The sequence below is a fragment of the Oncorhynchus kisutch genome, unplaced genomic scaffold (assembly GCF_002021735.2).
Source record: "Oncorhynchus kisutch isolate 150728-3 unplaced genomic scaffold, Okis_V2 scaffold1511, whole genome shotgun sequence".
Classification (NCBI taxonomy): domain Eukaryota; kingdom Metazoa; phylum Chordata; class Actinopteri; order Salmoniformes; family Salmonidae; genus Oncorhynchus; species Oncorhynchus kisutch.
In genome coordinates, this window is record NW_022263456.1 from 1 (window position 1) to 21,730 (window position 21,730).

The 21,730-nt window shown below is 40.2% G+C and overlaps 1 protein-coding gene across 1 annotated transcript; it reads left to right on the forward strand.

Moving 5' to 3' along the window:
• Nucleotides 1-10,233: 10,233 nt before the first annotated feature.
• On the forward strand, nt 10,234-13,003 carry LOC116366502 (WAP four-disulfide core domain protein 2-like). The gene is made up of 4 exons (XM_031818608.1): nt 10,234-10,352; nt 11,170-11,301; nt 12,034-12,171; nt 12,846-13,003. The coding sequence occupies exons 1-4, from the start codon at nt 10,250-10,252 to the stop codon at nt 13,001-13,003; spliced, it is 531 nt and encodes a 176-aa protein (XP_031674468.1). The 5' UTR covers nt 10,234-10,249.
• The last annotated feature ends 8,727 nt before the right edge of the window (nt 13,004-21,730 follow it).

Below are 21,730 nucleotides of genomic sequence, written 5' to 3' on the forward strand. Positions count from 1 at the left end.
CTATTTGCAACCTTACTAAGAAAACAAGCCAGTATGACTTTGAAACAGTTTATTCAACTTCTAGATAAAAATTTTACCTACATGTTTTTAGTTGGCCCAAACTTAGCTCCAACTTGAGAAAACATATGCAACAATTCAGTCAACCTTAAGATGTGTTTGTCAATGTCTTATGTTCATTTAACTAGAAATGATTATTATGCATCTTTAAAAGCACTGTTTGTGTGTCTTTGTAACTAGCTGCACAGCCCTTTTGAGTTAACAACAATGTTTCAACCTACATCTTTGAACCAATGATTGTGAGTGTTCAGAAGGCTGTCATGCATTTTCATGGGTGATGGGGAACATTGTTGAACAAATGTCTCCAAAACTATTCATTAGACACTAAATTACTTGGAGTATGGCCTACAAACTTTCCATGTCTCCAAAACTATTAATTAGATTTTCATAGTATGGTTCAAACAGATGTGTTTCATTTTGGGGCAGTCTGGGTTCTTTGTGGCAAGTTGGGTTCCCTGACATCTGCTCAAATTGTGTTGTCCCAAAGCAAAGCCTGGAGTGTGCCCTATTTGACGAGTTATGTTCCAATGACAGTGACCTGCCCCCAATGACGAAAAATGCTTGCACAATGGATGTGGGGCATAAACTGCAATTGCACTTAACACCTTACACAGGTAGGATATGGTCCCAGAGTGACAGTAACACCCATCTATGCATGCATTATTGCTGCATTATCACATAGATCCAATATGTTTCCACATTACACTCAATTAGAGCTGAGACACTCAATTAAAGAAGACTTCTGAGACGCCATGTAGGTATTTAGAGTGTTGATATGTATATATATAATATATATATATATATAACACCATAAACATTTTGTATGTGGGTACATTAAGACCCGTAAAGCTCATATTTAATTGTAGAGTGATCAACACAATTGTTTAGTATAGAGCCTTCTGTAAATACACATGATTTTCCATTGTTCTTCTTGTGACATTCAAGTGTGGGTTGATGCTCACTAGACTTGATGATGAATGTTATGGATTGTTCTCATATCTGTTGATAGTGATTGACGCCAGACTGGAGGTCCCAGTAGAAGGACCGAGGACACACTGATTATTCACTGTTGTATTGTATTGATGACATTGTGGAACACTGTGTGATTCTGTAGCAGCTGACAATGTCACCGCTTTCTGTTTTGACTTCCTACAAATGCAAATGCCTATTTATCGTAACCATCTCCATTTCCAGAAAATGGTTCAGTCCAATTTTGTCCGTGTTCATGTCTCTTTGTGGTATGTCGGGTCCCCTGACATGTCTGCTCAAATTGTGTTGTCCTAAAGCAAAGCCTGGAGTGTGCCCTCGTAGACGATGGGGCATGGGGATGTGTGTGGAGTTCTGTTCCAATGACAGTGACTGCCCCAATAATGAAAAATGCTGCCACAATGGATGTGGGCATAACTGCATTGCACCGACACAGGTAGGAATGGTCCCAGAGTGACAGATACACACATCCACTGTATTCATTATTTGCTGCATTACTCTGGAAACAAGAAAGCTGGGGCTTGTACATTTCATACACATAGATAGATATTTTTCACATACACTCTCTTTAGAGCTGAGACACTCAATTAAGAAGATTTTCAAGATCCATGCAGGCCTTTAGAGTATATACCAATGTTATGCAACATCTATACACTCTGAGTATACCAAACTTTAGGAACACTTTCCTATTTTTGAGTTGCACCCCCATTTGCCCTAAGAAAAGCCTCAATTCATCAGGGCATGGGGTCTACAAGGTGTTTAAAGCGTTCCATAGGGATGCTGGCCCATGTTGACTCCAATGCTTCTCACAGTTGTGTCATGTTGGCTAGATGTCCTTTGGTTGGTGGACCGTTGTCGGCAGGGTAGCCTAGTGGTTAGAGCGTCGGACTAGTAACCGAAAGGTTGCAAAAGCAAATCCCTGAGCTGATAAAAATCTGTCGTTAAGAACAAGGCAGTTAACCCACTGTTCCTAGGCCGTCATTGAAAATGAGATTTTTTTCTTAACTGACTTGCCTAGATAAATAAAAGTAAAATATTTCAGGGAAAAAGGATTTTGGGAATATCAGGCTGAGACTTCAGAGGAGTAGCAACATACGTTTCTTACGATACAGCAATTCACAGAACTTTAAGCTGACAATTTGTCAAGGGCCACCAACAAAATTCCAACTCATTGTAATAGTAAGACCTCAATGGAAAGAATCAGTGTACAGATGATTTCCAGTGTTCTACTTGTGACACTCAAGGTGTGGATTGATGGTCACTAGACTTGATGCTGAATGTTATGGATTGTTCTCATATCTGTTGATAGAGGTTCACGCCGGACTTGAGGTATAAGGGCCGAGGACACACTGATTATTCACTGTTATGTTGTATTGATGACATTCTGTGAACACTGTGTGATTCTGTAGCAGCTGACAGCCTGTTTGTTTTGACTTCCTACAAGCCTCTAGAGCTGGTGTTTACAGAACATTTGGTGCTGTCTGATTAGAATGTAAAGGACATGTCTCCAAGATGCCAGTTAGACATTTTCTATGCTTCTGTGCTGGAAGTGTCTCCCTGTTGCAGCTTGTAATAAACTGGATATAATTATTTTCTAAATAAAAAATCATTAATATTAACCAATCCACCTCTTTGGAGGACACAAATATTTTGGAGTTTTACAGCTTTTCTGCTGTATTGTCACACCCTGACCATAGATTACTTTGTATATTTCTATGTTTTGGTTGGTCAGGGTGTGAGCTGAGTGGGCATTCTATGTTTCATGTCTAGTTTGTCTATTTCTATGTCTGGCCTGATATGGTTCTCAATCAGAGGCAGGTGTTAGTCATTGTCTCTGATTGGGAACCATATTTAGGTAGCCTGGGTTTCACTGTGTGTTTGTGGGTGATCTGTTCCTGTCTCTGTGTTTGCACCAGATAGGGCTGTTTCGGTTTTCGTTACGTTTCCACGTTTGTAGTTTTTGTATTGATTCGTGTTTTACGTTTGTTGATTAAACATGGATCGCAATCTACACGCCGCATTTTGGTCCGACTCTCCTTCACCACAAGAGAACCGTTACATGTATATTCATGTACATACATTTTACATATACATTTTATATGGATATCGGCAGTGTATCAAATCAAAATCGGCAGTGTATCAAATACTTGTTCTCCCCACTGTACCACAAGAGAACCGTTACATGTATATTCATGCACATACATTGTACATATACATTTTACATGTATCGATTTATTATGGATAGATTTGATTGACTTTACCTGCGACTGCTTTTCTCGATTGTTATCCTGGAAATTCCTATTACACGTATGTTTCTACTGTATAACTAACAACTTTTAATTTGTTACCATAGTGAAGCCCGGTCGCTGTGTCCTGCCCAACGGGACCTACATGTGTGCCGAGTACTGTTACAAAGATGGCCAGTGCCCCGAGGAACAGATGTGTTTCCGGATATGTTGATTCTATGCCTGCAGTGAGCCATTGAAGCTTTATTGGAAATTCTTATTCGTTATAAGAAATAAGTAGAAAATACAAATCATTACATGTACAATTATGTCTATGAAAACTGATGATTTTATGCAATAATAAATATGAAAAATGATCATAGCTTTTATGGAAACTGGACCATTTTCATGGGCAGTATGTGAATTGACAAACGGCAGTATGTGAATGGACAAACTCATGTGGACTGCTGAATTTGAATAAAACAAGATTTTGAACACCTGTGCTTGGTTTTTTAGGGGGTTATTTGAGACTCGTGTGGTGCTCATGTGAATATCCTTCATTTTCCGGCTTCAGACCAATGCCTGTTCTCAGTTTAAACATAGTGTTTTGTTTTTAATTTCCATGGTTTTTACACCGGAAGGTGATCGTGCAACCTTATTATAGAACATTATAATTAAGCAAAAATGCACAAGGAGGTGTGGTATACGGCCAATATACCATGCTAAGGACTGTTCTTAGCACGTGCCTTCACATACAGCCCTTGGCCGTGGTATATTGGCCATATACCACAAACCCCCGAGGTTCCTTATTGCTATTATAAACTGATTACCAACGTAATTGAAGCTGTAAAAATAAATGTTTTGTCATACCCGTGGTATATGGCCTGATATTCCACGGCTGTCAGCCAATCAGCATTCGGGGCACGAACCACCCACTTTATAATATAGTTTAACACATGCTCTCCTTGTGAATCTTCACGATGTTGTACGTTTTATTTATTGATAAGATCCATGGTCATAATCATACTGATCATTGCTCACAGAAAATTGGCGAGAGCAAGGAAACAAAGACTGAAGCAAATATTTACTATGCGATTACACAATGTAGCTGGCTAGATAGACGACTACACGAGCCGGAAATATGGCCGAGCTGTTCTCAGTTGAAGGGTTCTGAAATATTCTCTCTCGCCGAGTCGAGTTGTGACCGTGAATATCGTCATCCATCTCGGTGGAAACAACTTGGACACACAAAGGGGACAGCCCTGGTGCGTCAGATGTGAGATGATTTGGAGGTAGTCCGCATGTCCCCTGGGACAATGGTGAGCTACTCTGACATCAAACAGTGGAATATTTGCATGTTCCTCCGTGGCAGGCGCATGCCCACAATCCACCACTTTGCATTAAATCACTGTGTCCCTGGGCAGTACCATAGGGCAGGGTTTCCCAAACTCGGTCCTGGGGCTCCTCCTGGGTTCACGTTTTGGTTTTTGCTCTAGCTCTACACAGCTGATGAAAATAATCAAAGCTTGATGATGAGTTGGTTATTTGAATCAGCTGTGTAGTGCTAGGGCAAAACCACCAAATGTGCGCCCAGTGGTACCCATGTTAACAACCATTCCTGAACCTGACTACAAAAACAAGCCACCGATGGACAGTACCAAAATAGATACTCTATTGATTCTGTTCAATGCCCCATATACTGAGCATTCTTTTTGTAGCGGGAATCTTATATAATAGCTTAAATTAAAAAGAAAATATTACTTCAATAAATCTGATGCCATGGTATTGGGATATCTGTTCCCAACTATCTTGAATTTTATGCGGTATAGTTGTCAACCCTCTTGACCATAAGTGAAACTGATACATTTTAAGATTCATATTGGTCATTTTAAGCCATTTACGATTAATTAATTCCTTTCTCTTTTAAGTAATTGCCTCTTCCATTTTCGTGGCAGAGCTGCGATGAACTGGTTATAATTTTGTATTGAGCATACATTTCCTTATACTGTGATTAATTGCTTGTGTGACATAATTTGACCTTTGTTGTTTACAATGTCATTCATTAACATGACACCTTCCTTATGCATTCTCTACAAGAAAAAGTTTTTTCCTCTATCGGTACTTTCGAGATTTGACATTATTTGCTGTAATATAGCCTATGTTCTGCCTCTTCTGGAGGATAACATTTAAATAGTAGCCTACTCTGTTTGGCTTAATTTAAAAATGATACTTTAAACAGAGTTCCATTGTCAATCCACCAGAAATGGATGGTTTTAATTTGTATAACCGCAAAGAGAACCGTTTTTGAAAATGGCTGTCTAGCACAGGTGGTTGGTGGCACCTTAATTGGGGAGGAAGGGCCAACAAGTGCTCAGCATATGTGGGGAACTCCTTCAAGACTGCTGGAAAAGCGTTCCAGGTGAAGCTGGTTGAGAGAATGCCAAGCATGTGCAAAGCTGTCATCAAGGCAAAGTGTGGCTACTAAGAAGAATTTAAAATATATTTTTATTTGTTTAACACTTTTTTGGTTACTACTTGATTCCATATGTGTTATTTCATAGTGTTGATGTCTTCACTATTATAACACAATGTAGAAAATAGTAAAATAATAATAATAATAATAATAATAAATGAAAAAACCTGGAATGACTAGGTGTGTCCAAACTTTTGACTGGTACTGTATGTAAATGAGATATTTCTGTATTTCACTTTCAATAAATTAGCAAACATTTCTAAAATCATGTTTTCACTGTCATTATGAGATATTGTGGGCAGATTCTTTTTTAATGCTTTGCTGGTGGTGAAATTAGCAAAGGGGGGATGGGGGGATTGGACTGTGAGGTTACTTTTGCAAGGGTTGGATACTCCCAATTGCTAACATGTATAGAGAGCAATAGTAATGATGTCTCTTTGTAGGGACTAACTCCATCATGGTTCTTTGAACAAAGCCTATGGGAAAATGTATTGAGTTTTTGTAGGGTTTTTGGATAAACGCTGAAATTACGTTTTGTGGTGAAGACCGGTTTGGGAGATCTTATACGTTTTGTTCTATGAGATAATCTTCATCAGCTAATGTCACTTTTTGCGAATTTTGAAGCATTTATGTAATTAAGAAAAGCATTTATTCACTAAAAACATTATGTTACTCAACATAGAGTTTGTCTGAAGTTACACATCACCATATCGCAACAGCGTGACCGTTTCGGAATATTGTGTGCTTATTGTTTAGAAAGTATTTAGTATTTATTATGTATAAATAGCCCACACTTTAGATGAGGCCACGCAAAAAGACTTAACTGATGATTAGTAAAGTCGTTTATAAAGACCTATATTACATATCTTGTGTAATGGTCTTATGAATATTAGTGTAACGATGTGCGCTGAGAGTTGGGAAGCAAGTTCAGGGAGTGAGTGATTTAATCAATAAACAAAACATAATAGAAAACAAGAAACACAAACAACGCACAGACCAAACTGAAACAGAAACAATGACGCCTGGGGAAGGAACCAAAGCGAGTGACAAATATAGGGCAGGTAATCAGGGAGGTGATGGAGTCCAGGTGAGTGTCACAACACACTGATGACCGTAACGATGGTGACAGGGCTGCGCCATAACGAGCAGGCTGGTGACCTAGAGGACGGAGAGGGAGCACACGTGACATTTGCCCCTCCCTGACGCGCGGCTCCAGACACAGGACGCAGACCAAGATGACGGTCCCGGGGATCAGGAGCAGACCGGTCACCTCTGATAAGGAGCCGGAACCTGTCGACCTAGAGCAACAGAGATCTTATAATAAATGCTCGCTTAGAGACAAGTAACACTGAAACATGCACGAGAGCATCAGCTGTTCCGGACAACTGTGTGATCACGCTTTCCGCAGCCGATGTGAGTAAGACCTTCAAACAGGTCAACATTCACAAGGCCGCAGGGCCAGACAGACTACCAGGACATGTTCCCAGAGCAGGCGCTGACCAACTGGCAAGTGTCTTCACTGACATTTTCAACCTCTCCCTGTCTGAATCTGTAATACCAACATGTTTCAAGCAGACCACCATAGTCCCTGTGCCCGAGAAAAACTAAGATAGCCTGCCTAAATGATTACCGACCCGTGGTACTCATGTCTGCAGCATTCACCACACCAAAAGATCCACACACTATGCAAGCTCTATTGCACTCCACACTGCCCTGTCACACCTGGACAAAATGAACACCTATGTGAGAATGCTATTCATTGACTACAGCTCAGTGTTCAACGCCATAGTGCCCTCAAAGCTCATCACTAAGCTAAGGACCCTGGGACTAAACACCTCCTTCTGTAACTGAATCCTGGATTTCATGATGGGCCGCCCCCAGGTGGTAAGGGTAGGGGCGCGTGCTCAGCCCCTTCCTGTACTCCCTGTTCACTCATGACTGCACGGCCAGGCACTATTCCAACACCATCATTAAGTTTGCTGATGACACAACAGTTGTAGACCTGATCACCGACAACGATGAGACAGCCTATAGTGAGGAGTTCAGAGACCTGACCGTGTGGTGCAAGGACAACAACACCCACTCAACGTGATCAAGACAAAGGAGATGATTGTGGACTGCAGGAAAAGGAGGACCGAGCACGCCCCATTCTCATTGACGGGGCTGTAGTGGAGCAGGATTCAAGATCCTTGGCGTCCACATCACCAACAAACTAACATGGTCCAAACACACCAAGACAGTTGTAAAGAGGGCACGACAAAACATATTCCCCCTCAGTAGACTGAAAAGATTTGGCATGGGTCCTCAGATCCTCAAAAGATTTTACAGCTGCATCATCGAGAGCATCCTGACAGGTTGGTTCACTGCCTGGTATGGCAACTGCTTGGCCTCTGCCTGCAAGGCACTACAGAGGGTAGTGCTTACGGCCCAGTACATCACCGGGGACAATCTTCCTGCCACCCAGGACCTCTATACCAGGCGGTGTCAGAGGAAGGCCCTAAAAATGGTCAAAGACTCCAGCCACCCTGGTCATAGACTGTTCTCTCTGCTACCGCACGGCAAGCAGTACCGGAGCGCCAAGTCTAGGTCCAAGAGGATCCTAAATAGCTTCTAACCCAAGCCATAAGACTCTTGAACAGCGAATCAAATGGCTAATCACTTTGTCAACCACAACATGTTATAGACTGACTGTACAAAATATTATGAACATAGACTGATATAGACTGACCAGGTGAAGCTGCGATCCCTTATTAATTTCACCTGTTAAAACCACTTCAATCAGTGTAGATGAAGGGTAGGAGACAGGTTAACAGTCAGTCATATAGAATGTGATGTGTATAGTCCTACGACGTTATTGTGAGAGAATAATGTAAGAAAATCCAATGTTGAGAATTTATTTAGTCCGCCAAATAGTTGTCCGCTCTAAGCTACAAGATATCAGTGTAGTAAAATGATAAAAGCGTATAGGTCTGCCCATCATGAACAAGACAGATGAGAGAGAAAATATTTGATAGAAATTCAAAAAGTTATTTTGGGACATGTATAGGCCTATTTCTTAAAACGAATTACAAGTAAAAAATCATATACCATGTAAACATTTCCCAACCGTTGCCCAAAAATCAACCCATCAACAGTGTTATAGCTCTCCACATACTGTACTTTGAAACATTTCGTTATGAATGATTATACATTGTGGATTTTCACCTGCAGTTTAACAGTCATTGAACTACAAACTCAGTTGAAGACACACTATTGAAAATCAAATCAAATCAAATGTTTATTTGTCACATACACATGGTTAGCAGATGTTAATGCGAGTGTAGCGAAATGCTTGTGCTTCTAGTTCCGACAATGCAGTAATAACCAACAAGTAATGTAACTAACAATTCCAAAACTACTGTCATATACACACACAAGTGTAGGGGGATAAATAATATGTACATAAAGATATATGAATGAGTGATGGTACAGAGCGGCATAGGCAAGATACAGTAGATGGTATCGAGTACAGTATATACATATGAGATGAGTATGTAAACAAAGTGGCATAGTTAAAGTGGCTAGTGATACATGTATTACATAAAGATGCAGTAGATGATATAGAGTACAGTATATACGTATACATATGAGATTAATAATGTAGGGTATGTAAACATTATATTAGGTAGCATTGTTTAAAGTGGCTAGTGATATATTTTACATAATTTCCCATCAATTCCCATTATTAAAGTGGCTGGAGTTGAGTCAGTGTGTTGGCAGCAGCCACTCAATGTTAGTGGTGGCTGTTTAACAGTCTGATGGCCTGATGGCCTTGAGATAGTTGTGAATTGTTTACATCAAATTTTGACTTAATTTCTGGACAATATTACTGTCCATTTGGGGGACCACTTTTGGATCAAGAGCACCCCCAGAGGCACAAGTTCCATATATCCTCTTTAATTATTCTCATTACATGTGACCTAAGCAAGTGTTCGGATCCGAACTCGGAATGTAATTTGATGGGCATAGGGACCCTGCAGATGCATTGTTCCTTGTGCATTCATCTTTTCTATGGTCTCTCCCCAATGATGTATATAAACCCTGGATTGCTGATGCTTTGTAATGGCCAATGAGAGGCTTTGAAGCCACAGGCCGCCACATTGGCACATCCCAGAAAGAGCAGTCCTCTATAGGAATGAATGGAATTCTACAATATTTCAATCAAATGTTTCAAGGACACAATTTCATGTATTTAAGTAATTCTTTGTTGTGGTGGGGGCAGTAACATTAACACTCTCAAAATATAAAATGTTCATGTTCAATTCAATTCATATAATTTGCATGTATGCATTAAGGTGTCTGTAATAGAATATATTTGTCAAATGAAGGAGAAGTACCAAAATGGCTGTGCGATGGCTTCAAAGCAGCGCCCCCCTCTTAGTCATCTAAGGTTAATACATATTATGGTCTCCTCCTCTTCTATTAAATTGATTTGGACTGCATTTGCTCTAACAGTCTTGAAGTCAGCATGGACATGAATTTGTCAGCGCGTTGTGCTTTGGTTCTTTTTCTGTTGGCATTTGTAGATTTGAAAATAGTCTCTGCTGCAGAAACGGAAGGCACATCTACAGGTGAGTTGTTCTAATTAGCCTACTTTGCATTATTTGTCATGAAACACACTGTGACAATTTGATGATTTATTTTAAGAAGCCTGCTACACTTGACTTAGGTGTTAAAGCCTACCTAATTGGTTATAAACAATAGCCTATAGTTGTGCATAGCCCCTTTGCAACCTATTTTGTTGCAACCTTACTAAGAAATACAAGCCAGCCATTATGACTTTGAAACAACCCAGCCTACCCTTGGCCATTTTACGCATACACTGTCAAATAAATTCTAGTTGTTTCAACAAATGATTATGAAGTAAGTGGTTCCAAAGCCTTTTTCAGTTTATTCAACTTCTAGATAAAAATGTTACCTGAACTTATCATTTTTAGTTGGCCCAAACTTAGCTCCAACTTGAGAAAACATATGCAACAATTCAGTCAACATATAATGATGTGTTTGTCAATTTGTCTCATATGTTCATTTAACTAGAAATTATTATTTCTGCATCTTAATAGCACTGTTTGTGTGTCTGTGTGTAACTACCTGCACAGCCCATTTGAGTTAACATACAATGTTTTCAACCTACTTCTTTGAACCAATAGATTGTGAGTGTTCAGAAGGCTGTCATGCATTTTCATGGGTGTTATGGGGGAAACATTGATGATGGGGGACAAATGTCTCCAAAACTATTAATTAGACACTAAATTACTTGGAGTATGGCCTACAAACTTTCCAGAGATGCAAATAGATTTTCATAAATTGGTTCAGTCCAATTGTGTCTATGTCTCTTTGTGGCAAGTTGGGTTCCCTGACATCTGCTCAAATTGTGTTGTCCCAAAGCAAAGCCTGGAGTGTGCCCTGTTAGACGATGGGGGATATGTGCAGAGTTATGTTCCAATGACAGTGACTGCCCCAATGACGAAAAATGCTGCCACAATGGATGTGGGCATGACTGCATTGCACCTTACACAGGTAGGATATGGTCCCAGAGTGACAGATACACCCATCTATTGCATTCATTATTGCTGCATTACTTTGGAAACAAGAAAGATGGAGCTTGTAATGTACATTTCATTCACATAGATCAATATGTTTCACATACACTCTCATTAGAGCTGAGACACTCAATTAAGAAGATTTCTGAGAGCCATGTAGGTATTTAGAGTTTTATATGTATATATATAAATATATATATATATATATATATATATATATACACCATAAACATTTTGTAATGGGTACATTTAAGACCAGTAAAGCTCATATTTAATTTAGAGTGATCAACACAATGTTAGTATAGAGCTTCTGTAATACACATGATTTCCATTGTTCTTCTTGTGACATTCAAGGTGTGGGTTGATGCTCACTAGACTTGATGATGAATGTTATGGATTGTTCTCATATCTGTTGATAGTGATTGACGCCAGACTGGAGGTCCCAGTAGAAGGACCGAGGACACACTGATTATTCACTGTTGTATTGTATTGATGACATTGTGGAACACTGTGTGATTCTGTAGCAGCTGACAATGTCACCGCTTTCTGTTTTGACTTCCTACAAATGCAAATGCCTATTTATCGTAACCATCTCCTCACAAATATGACTGATTTCCAGAAAATGGTTCAGTCCAATTTTGTCCGTGTTCATGTCTCTTTGTGGTATGTCGGGTCCCCTGACATCTGCTCAAATTGTGTTGTCCCAAAGCAAAGCCTGGAGTGTGCCCTGTTAGACGATGGGGCATGGGGATATGTGCAGAGTTATGTTCCAATGACAGTGACTGCCCCAATGACGAAAAATGCTGCCACAATGGATGTGGGCATAACTGCATTGCACCTTACACAGGTAGGATATGGTCCCAGAGTGACAGATACACCCATCTATTGCATTCATTATTGCTGCATTATCACATAGATCAATATGTTTCACATACACTCAAATTAGAGCTGAGACACTCAATTAAGAAGATTTCTGAGAGCCATGTAGGTATTTAGAGTTTTATATGTATATATATAAATATATATATATATATATATATATATACACCATAAACATTTTGTAATGGGTACATTTAAGACCAGTAAAGCTCATATTTAATTTAGAGTGATCAACACAATGTTTAGTATAGAGCTTCTGTAATACACATGATTTCCATTGTTCTTCTTGTGACATTCAAGGTGTGGGTTGATGCTCACTAGACTTGATGATGAATGTTATGGATTGTTCTCATATCTGTTGATAGTGATTGACGCCAGACTGGAGGTCCCAGTAGAAGGACCGAGGACACACTGATTATTCACTGTTGTATTGTATTGATGACATTGTGGAACACTGTGTGATTCTGTAGCAGCTGACAATGTCACCGCTTTCTGTTTTGACTTCCTACAAATGCAAATGCCTATTTATCGTAACCATCTCCATTTCCAGAAAATGGTTCAGTCCAATTTTGTCCGTGTTCATGTCTCTTTGTGGTATGTCGGGTCCCCTGACATGTCTGCTCAAATTGTGTTGTCCTAAAGCAAAGCCTGGAGTGTGCCCTCGTAGACGATGGGGCATGGGGATGTGTGTGGAGTTCTGTTCCAATGACAGTGACTGCCCCAATAATGAAAAATGCTGCCACAATGGATGTGGGCATAACTGCATTGCACCGACACAGGTAGGAATGGTCCCAGAGTGACAGATACACACATCCACTGCATTCATTATTTGCTGCATTACTCTGGAAACAAGAAAGCTGGGGCTTGTACATTTCATACACATAGATAGATATTTTTCACATACACTCTCTTTAGAGCTGAGACACTCAATTAAGAAGATTTTCAAGATCCATGCAGGCCTTTAGAGTATATACCAATGTTATGCAACATCTATACACTCTGAGTATACCAAACTTTAGGAACACTTTCCTATTTTTGAGTTGCACCCCCATTTGCCCTAAGAAAAGCCTCAATTCATCAGGGCATGGGGTCTACAAGGTGTTTAAAGCGTTCCATAGGGATGCTGGCCCATGTTGACTCCAATGCTTCTCACAGTTGTGTCATGTTGGCTAGATGTCCTTTGGTTGGTGGACCGTTGTCGGCAGGGTAGCCTAGTGGTTAGAGCGTCGGACTAGTAACCGAAAGGTTGCAAAAGCAAATCCCTGAGCTGATAAAAATCTGTCGTTAAGAACAAGGCAGTTAACCCACTGTTCCTAGGCCGTCATTGAAAATGAGATTTTTTTCTTAACTGACTTGCCTAGATAAATAAAAGTAAAATATTTCAGGGAAAAAGGATTTTGGGAATATCAGGCTGAGACTTCAGAGGAGTAGCAACATACGTTTCTTACGATACAGCAATTCACAGAACTTTAAGCTGACAATTTGTCAAGGGCCACCAACAAAATTCCAACTCATTGTAATAGTAAGACCTCAATGGAAAGAATCAGTGTACAGATGATTTCCAGTGTTCTACTTGTGACACTCAAGGTGTGGATTGATGGTCACTAGACTTGATGCTGAATGTTATGGATTGTTCTCATATCTGTTGATAGAGGTTCACGCCGGACTTGAGGTATAAGGGCCGAGGACACACTGATTATTCACTGTTATGTTGTATTGATGACATTCTGTGAACACTGTGTGATTCTGTAGCAGCTGACAGCCTGTTTGTTTTGACTTCCTACAAGCCTCTAGAGCTGGTGTTTACAGAACATTTGGTGCTGTCTGATTAGAATGTAAAGGACATGTCTCCAAGATGCCAGTTAGACATTTTCTATGCTTCTGTGCTGGAAGTGTCTCCCTGTTGCAGCGTGTAATAAACTGGATATAATTATTTTCTAAATAAAAAATCATTAATATTAACCAATCCACCTCTTTGGAGGACACAAATATTTTGGAGTTTTACAGCTTTTCTGCTGTATTGTCACACCCTGACCATAGATTACTTTGTATATTTCTATGTTTTGGTTGGTCAGGGTGTGAGCTGAGTGGGCATTCTATGTTTCATGTCTAGTTTGTCTATTTCTATGTCTGGCCTGATATGGTTCTCAATCAGAGGCAGGTGTTAGTCATTGTCTCTGATTGGGAACCATATTTAGGTAGCCTGGGTTTCACTGTGTGTTTGTGGGTGATCTGTTCCTGTCTCTGTGTTTGCACCAGATAGGGCTGTTTCGGTTTTCGTTACGTTTCCACGTTTGTAGTTTTTGTATTGATTCGTGTTTTACGTTTGTTGATTAAACATGGATCGCAATCTACACGCCGCATTTTGGTCCGACTCTCCTTCACCACAAGAGAACCGTTACATGTATATTCATGTACATACATTTTACATATACATTTTATATGGATATCGGCAGTGTATCAAATCAAAATCGGCAGTGTATCAAATACTTGTTCTCCCCACTGTACCACAAGAGAACCGTTACATGTATATTCATGCACATACATTGTACATATACATTTTACATGTATCGATTTATTATGGATAGATTTGATTGACTTTACCTGCGACTGCTTTTCTCGATTGTTATCCTGGAAATTCCTATTACACGTATGTTTCTACTGTATAACTAACAACTTTTAATTTGTTACCATAGTGAAGCCCGGTCGCTGTGTCCTGCCCAACGGGACCTACATGTGTGCCGAGTACTGTTACAAAGATGGCCAGTGCCCCGAGGAACAGATGTGTTTCCGGATATGTTGATTCTATGCCTGCAGTGAGCCATTGAAGCTTTATTGGAAATTCTTATTCGTTATAAGAAATAAGTAGAAAATACAAATCATTACATGTACAATTATGTCTATGAAAACTGATGATTTTATGCAATAATAAATATGAAAAATGATCATAGCTTTTATGGAAACTGGACCATTTTCATGGGCAGTATGTGAATTGACAAACGGCAGTATGTGAATGGACAAACTCATGTGGACTGCTGAATTTGAATAAAACAAGATTTTGAACACCTGTGCTTGGTTTTTTAGGGGGTTATTTGAGACTCGTGTGGTGCTCATGTGAATATCCTTCATTTTCCGGCTTCAGACCAATGCCTGTTCTCAGTTTAAACATAGTGTTTTGTTTTTAATTTCCATGGTTTTTACACCGGAAGGTGATCGTGCAACCTTATTATAGAACATTATAATTAAGCAAAAATGCACAAGGAGGTGTGGTATACGGCCAATATACCATGCTAAGGACTGTTCTTAGCACGTGCCTTCACATACAGCCCTTGGCCGTGGTATATTGGCCATATACCACAAACCCCCGAGGTTCCTTATTGCTATTATAAACTGATTACCAACGTAATTGAAGCTGTAAAAATAAATGTTTTGTCATACCCGTGGTATATGGCCTGATATTCCACGGCTGTCAGCCAATCAGCATTCGGGGCACGAACCACCCACTTTATAATATAGTTTAACACATGCTCTCCTTGTGAATCTTCACGATGTTGTACGTTTTATTTATTGATAAGATCCATGGTCATAATCATACTGATCATTGCTCACAGAAAATTGGCGAGAGCAAGGAAACAAAGACTGAAGCAAATATTTACTATGCGATTACACAATGTAGCTGGCTAGATAGACGACTACACGAGCCGGAAATATGGCCGAGCTGTTCTCAGTTGAAGGGTTCTGAAATATTCTCTCTCGCCGAGTCGAGTTGTGACCGTGAATATCGTCATCCATCTCGGTGGAAACAACTTGGACACACAAAGGGGACAGCCCTGGTGCGTCAGATGTGAGATGATTTGGAGGTAGTCCGCATGTCCCCTGGGACAATGGTGAGCTACTCTGACATCAAACAGTGGAATATTTGCATGTTCCTCCGTGGCAGGCGCATGCCCACAATCCACCACTTTGCATTAAATCACTGTGTCCCTGGGCAGTACCATAGGGCAGGGTTTCCCAAACTCGGTCCTGGGGCTCCTCCTGGGTTCACGTTTTGGTTTTTGCTCTAGCTCTACACAGCTGATGAAAATAATCAAAGCTTGATGATGAGTTGGTTATTTGAATCAGCTGTGTAGTGCTAGGGCAAAACCACCAAATGTGCGCCCAGTGGTACCCATGTTAACAACCATTCCTGAACCTGACTACAAAAACAAGCCACCGATGGACAGTACCAAAATAGATACTCTATTGATTCTGTTCAATGCCCCATATACTGAGCATTCTTTTTGTAGCGGGAATCTTATATAATAGCTTAAATTAAAAAGAAAATATTACTTCAATAAATCTGATGCCATGGTATTGGGATATCTGTTCCCAACTATCTTGAATTTTATGCGGTATAGTTGTCAACCCTCTTGACCATAAGTGAAACTGATACATTTTACGATTCATATTGGTCATTTTAAGCCATTTACGATTAATTAATTCCTTTCTCTTTTAAGTAATTGCCTCTTCCATTTTCGTGGCAGAGCTGCGATGAACTGGTTATAATTTTGTATTGAGCATACATTTCCTTATACTGTGATTAATTGCTTGTGTGACATAATTTGACCTTTGTTGTTTACAATGTCATTCATTAACATGACACCTTCCTTATGCATTCTCTACAAGAAAAAGTTTTTTCCTCTATCGGTACTTTCGAGATTTGACATTATTTGCTGTAATATAGCCTATGTTCTGCCTCTTCTGGAGGATAACATTTAAATAGTAGCCTACTCTGTTTGGCTTAATTTAAAAATGATACTTTAAACAGAGTTCCATTGTCAATCCACCAGAAATGGATGGTTTTAATTTGTATAACCGCAAAGAGAACCGTTTTTGAAAATGGCTGTCTAGCACAGGTGGTTGGTGGCACCTTAATTGGGGAGGAAGGGCCAACAAGTGCTCAGCATATGTGGGGAACTCCTTCAAGACTGCTGGAAAAGCGTTCCAGGTGAAGCTGGTTGAGAGAATGCCAAGCATGTGCAAAGCTGTCATCAAGGCAAAGTGTGGCTACTAAGAAGAATTTAAAATATATTTTTATTTGTTTAACACTTTTTTGGTTACTACTTGATTCCATATGTGTTATTTCATAGTGTTGATGTCTTCACTATTATAACACAATGTAGAAAATAGTAAAATAATAATAATAATAATAATAATAAATGAAAAAACCTGGAATGACTAGGTGTGTCCAAACTTTTGACTGGTACTGTATGTAAATGAGATATTTCTGTATTTCACTTTCAATAAATTAGCAAACATTTCTAAAATCATGTTTTCACTGTCATTATGAGATATTGTGGGCAGATTCTTTTTTAATGCTTTGCTGGTGGTGAAATTAGCAAAGGGGGGATGGGGGGATTGGACTGTGAGGTTACTTTTGCAAGGGTTGGATACTCCCAATTGCTAACATGTATAGAGAGCAATAGTAATGATGTCTCTTTGTAGGGACTAACTCCATCATGGTTCTTTGAACAAAGCCTATGGGAAAATGTATTGAGTTTTTGTAGGGTTTTTGGATAAACGCTGAAATTACGTTTTGTGGTGAAGACCGGTTTGGGAGATCTTATACGTTTTGTTCTATGAGATAATCTTCATCAGCTAATGTCACTTTTTGCGAATTTTGAAGCATTTATGTAATTAAGAAAAGCATTTATTGACTAAAAACATTATGTTACTCAACATAGAGTTTGTCTGAAGTTACACATCACCATATCGCAACAGCGTGACCGTTTCGGAATATTGTGTGCTTATTGTTTAGAAAGTATTTAGTATTTATTATGTATAAATAGCCCACACTTTAGATGAGGCCACGCAAAAAGACTTAACTGATGATTAGTAAAGTCGTTTATAAAGACCTATATTACATATCTTGTGTAATGGTCTTATGAATATTAGTGTAACGATGTGCGCTGAGAGTTGGGAAGCAAGTTCAGGGAGTGAGTGATTTAATCAATAAACAAAACATAATAGAAAACAAGAAACACAAACAACGCACAGACCAAACTGAAACAGAAACAATGACGCCTGGGGAAGGAACCAAAGCGAGTGACAAATATAGGGCAGGTAATCAGGGAGGTGATGGAGTCCAGGTGAGTGTCACAACACACTGATGACCGTAACGATGGTGACAGGGCTGCGCCATAACGAGCAGGCTGGTGACCTAGAGGACGGAGAGGGAGCACACGTGACATTTGCCCCTCCCTGACGCGCGGCTCCAGACACAGGACGCAGACCAAGATGACGGTCCCGGGGATCAGGAGCAGACCGGTCACCTCTGATAAGGAGCCGGAACCTGTCGACCTAGAGCAACAGAGATCTTATAATAAATGCTCGCTTAGAGACAAGTAACACTGAAACATGCACGAGAGCATCAGCTGTTCCGGACAACTGTGTGATCACGCTTTCCGCAGCCGATGTGAGTAAGACCTTCAAACAGGTCAACATTCACAAGGCCGCAGGGCCAGACAGACTACCAGGACATGTTCCCAGAGCAGGCGCTGACCAACTGGCAAGTGTCTTCACTGACATTTTCAACCTCTCCCTGTCTGAATCTGTAATACCAACATGTTTCAAGCAGACCACCATAGTCCCTGTGCCCGAGAAAAACTAAGATAGCCTGCCTAAATGATTACCGACCCGTGGTACTCATGTCTGCAGCATTCACCACACCAAAAGATCCACACACTATGCAAGCTCTATTGCACTCCACACTGCCCTGTCACACCTGGACAAAATGAACACCTATGTGAGAATGCTATTCATTGACTACAGCTCAGTGTTCAACGCCATAGTGCCCTCAAAGCTCATCACTAAGCTAAGGACCCTGGGACTAAACACCTCCTTCTGTAACTGAATCCTGGATTTCATGATGGGCCGCCCCCAGGTGGTAAGGGTAGGGGCGCGTGCTCAGCCCCTTCCTGTACTCCCTGTTCACTCATGACTGCACGGCCAGGCACTATTCCAACACCATCATTAAGTTTGCTGATGACACAACAGTTGTAGACCTGATCACCGACAACGATGAGACAGCCTATAGTGAGGAGTTCAGAGACCTGACCGTGTGGTGCAAGGACAACAACACCCACTCAACGTGATCAAGACAAAGGAGATGATTGTGGACTGCAGGAAAAGGAGGACCGAGCACGCCCCATTCTCATTGACGGGGCTGTAGTGGAGCAGGATTCAAGATCCTTGGCGTCCACATCACCAACAAACTAACATGGTCCAAACACACCAAGACAGTTGTAAAGAGGGCACGACAAAACATATTCCCCCTCAGTAGACTGAAAAGATTTGGCATGGGTCCTCAGATCCTCAAAAGATTTTACAGCTGCATCATCGAGAGCATCCTGACAGGTTGGTTCACTGCCTGGTATGGCAACTGCTTGGCCTCTGCCTGCAAGGCACTACAGAGGGTAGTGCTTACGGCCCAGTACATCACCGGGGACAATCTTCCTGCCACCCAGGACCTCTATACCAGGCGGTGTCAGAGGAAGGCCCTAAAAATGGTCAAAGACTCCAGCCACCCTGGTCATAGACTGTTCTCTCTGCTACCGCACGGCAAGCAGTACCGGAGCGCCAAGTCTAGGTCCAAGAGGATCCTAAATAGCTTCTAACCCAAGCCATAAGACTCTTGAACAGCGAATCAAATGGCTAATCACTTTGTCAACCACAACATGTTATAGACTGACTGTACAAAATATTATGAACATAGACTGATATAGACTGACCAGGTGAAGCTGCGATCCCTTATTAATTTCACCTGTTAAAACCACTTCAATCAGTGTAGATGAAGGGTAGGAGACAGGTTAACAGTCAGTCATATAGAATGTGATGTGTATAGTCCTACGACGTTATTGTGAGAGAATAATGTAAGAAAATCCAATGTTGAGAATTTATTTAGTCCGCCAAATAGTTGTCCGCTCTAAGCTACAAGATATCAGTGTAGTAAAATGATAAAAGCGTATAGGTCTGCCCATCATGAACAAGACAGATGAGAGAGAAAATATTTGATAGAAATTCAAAAAGTTATTTTGGGACATGTATAGGCCTATTTCTTAAAACGAATTACAAGTAAAAAATCATATACCATGTAAACATTTCCCAACCGTTGCCCAAAAATCAACCCATCAACAGTGTTATAGCTCTCCACATACTGTACTTTGAAACATTTCGTTATGAATGATTATACATTGTGGATTTTCACCTGCAGTTTAACAGTCATTGAACTACAAACTCAGTTGAAGACACACTATTGAAAATCAAATCAAATCAAATGTTTATTTGTCACATACACATGGTTAGCAGATGTTAATGCGAGTGTAGCGAAATGCTTGTGCTTCTAGTTCCGACAATGCAGTAATAACCAACAAGTAATGTAACTAACAATTCCAAAACTACTGTCATATACACACACAAGTGTAGGGGGATAAATAATATGTACATAAAGATATATGAATGAGTGATGGTACAGAGCGGCATAGGCAAGATACAGTAGATGGTATCGAGTACAGTATATACATATGAGATGAGTATGTAAACAAAGTGGCATAGTTAAAGTGGCTAGTGATACATGTATTACATAAAGATGCAGTAGATGATATAGAGTACAGTATATACGTATACATATGAGATTAATAATGTAGGGTATGTAAACATTATATTAGGTAGCATTGTTTAAAGTGGCTAGTGATATATTTTACATAATTTCCCATCAATTCCCATTATTAAAGTGGCTGGAGTTGAGTCAGTGTGTTGGCAGCAGCCACTCAATGTTAGTGGTGGCTGTTTAACAGTCTGATGGCCTGATGGCCTTGAGATAGTTGTGAATTGTTTACATCAAATTTTGACTTAATTTCTGGACAATATTACTGTCCATTTGGGGGACCACTTTTGGATCAAGAGCACCCCCAGAGGCACAAGTTCCATATATCCTCTTTAATTATTCTCATTACATGTGACCTAAGCAAGTGTTCGGATCCGAACTCGGAATGTAATTTGATGGGCATAGGGACCCTGCAGATGCATTGTTCCTTGTGCATTCATCTTTTCTATGGTCTCTCCCCAATGATGTATATAAACCCTGGATTGCTGATGCTTTGTAATGGCCAATGAGAGGCTTTGAAGCCACAGGCCGCCACATTGGCACATCCCAGAAAGAGCAGTCCTCTATAGGAATGAATGGAATTCTACAATATTTCAATCAAATGTTTCAAGGACACAATTTCATGTATTTAAGTAATTCTTTGTTGTGGTGGGGGCAGTAACATTAACACTCTCAAAATATAAAATGTTCATGTTCAATTCAATTCATATAATTTGCATGTATGCATTAAGGTGTCTGTAATAGAATATATTTGTCAAATGAAGGAGAAGTACCAAAATGGCTGTGCGATGGCTTCAAAGCAGCGCCCCCCTCTTAGTCATCTAAGGTTAATACATATTATGGTCTCCTCCTCTTCTATTAAATTGATTTGGACTGCATTTGC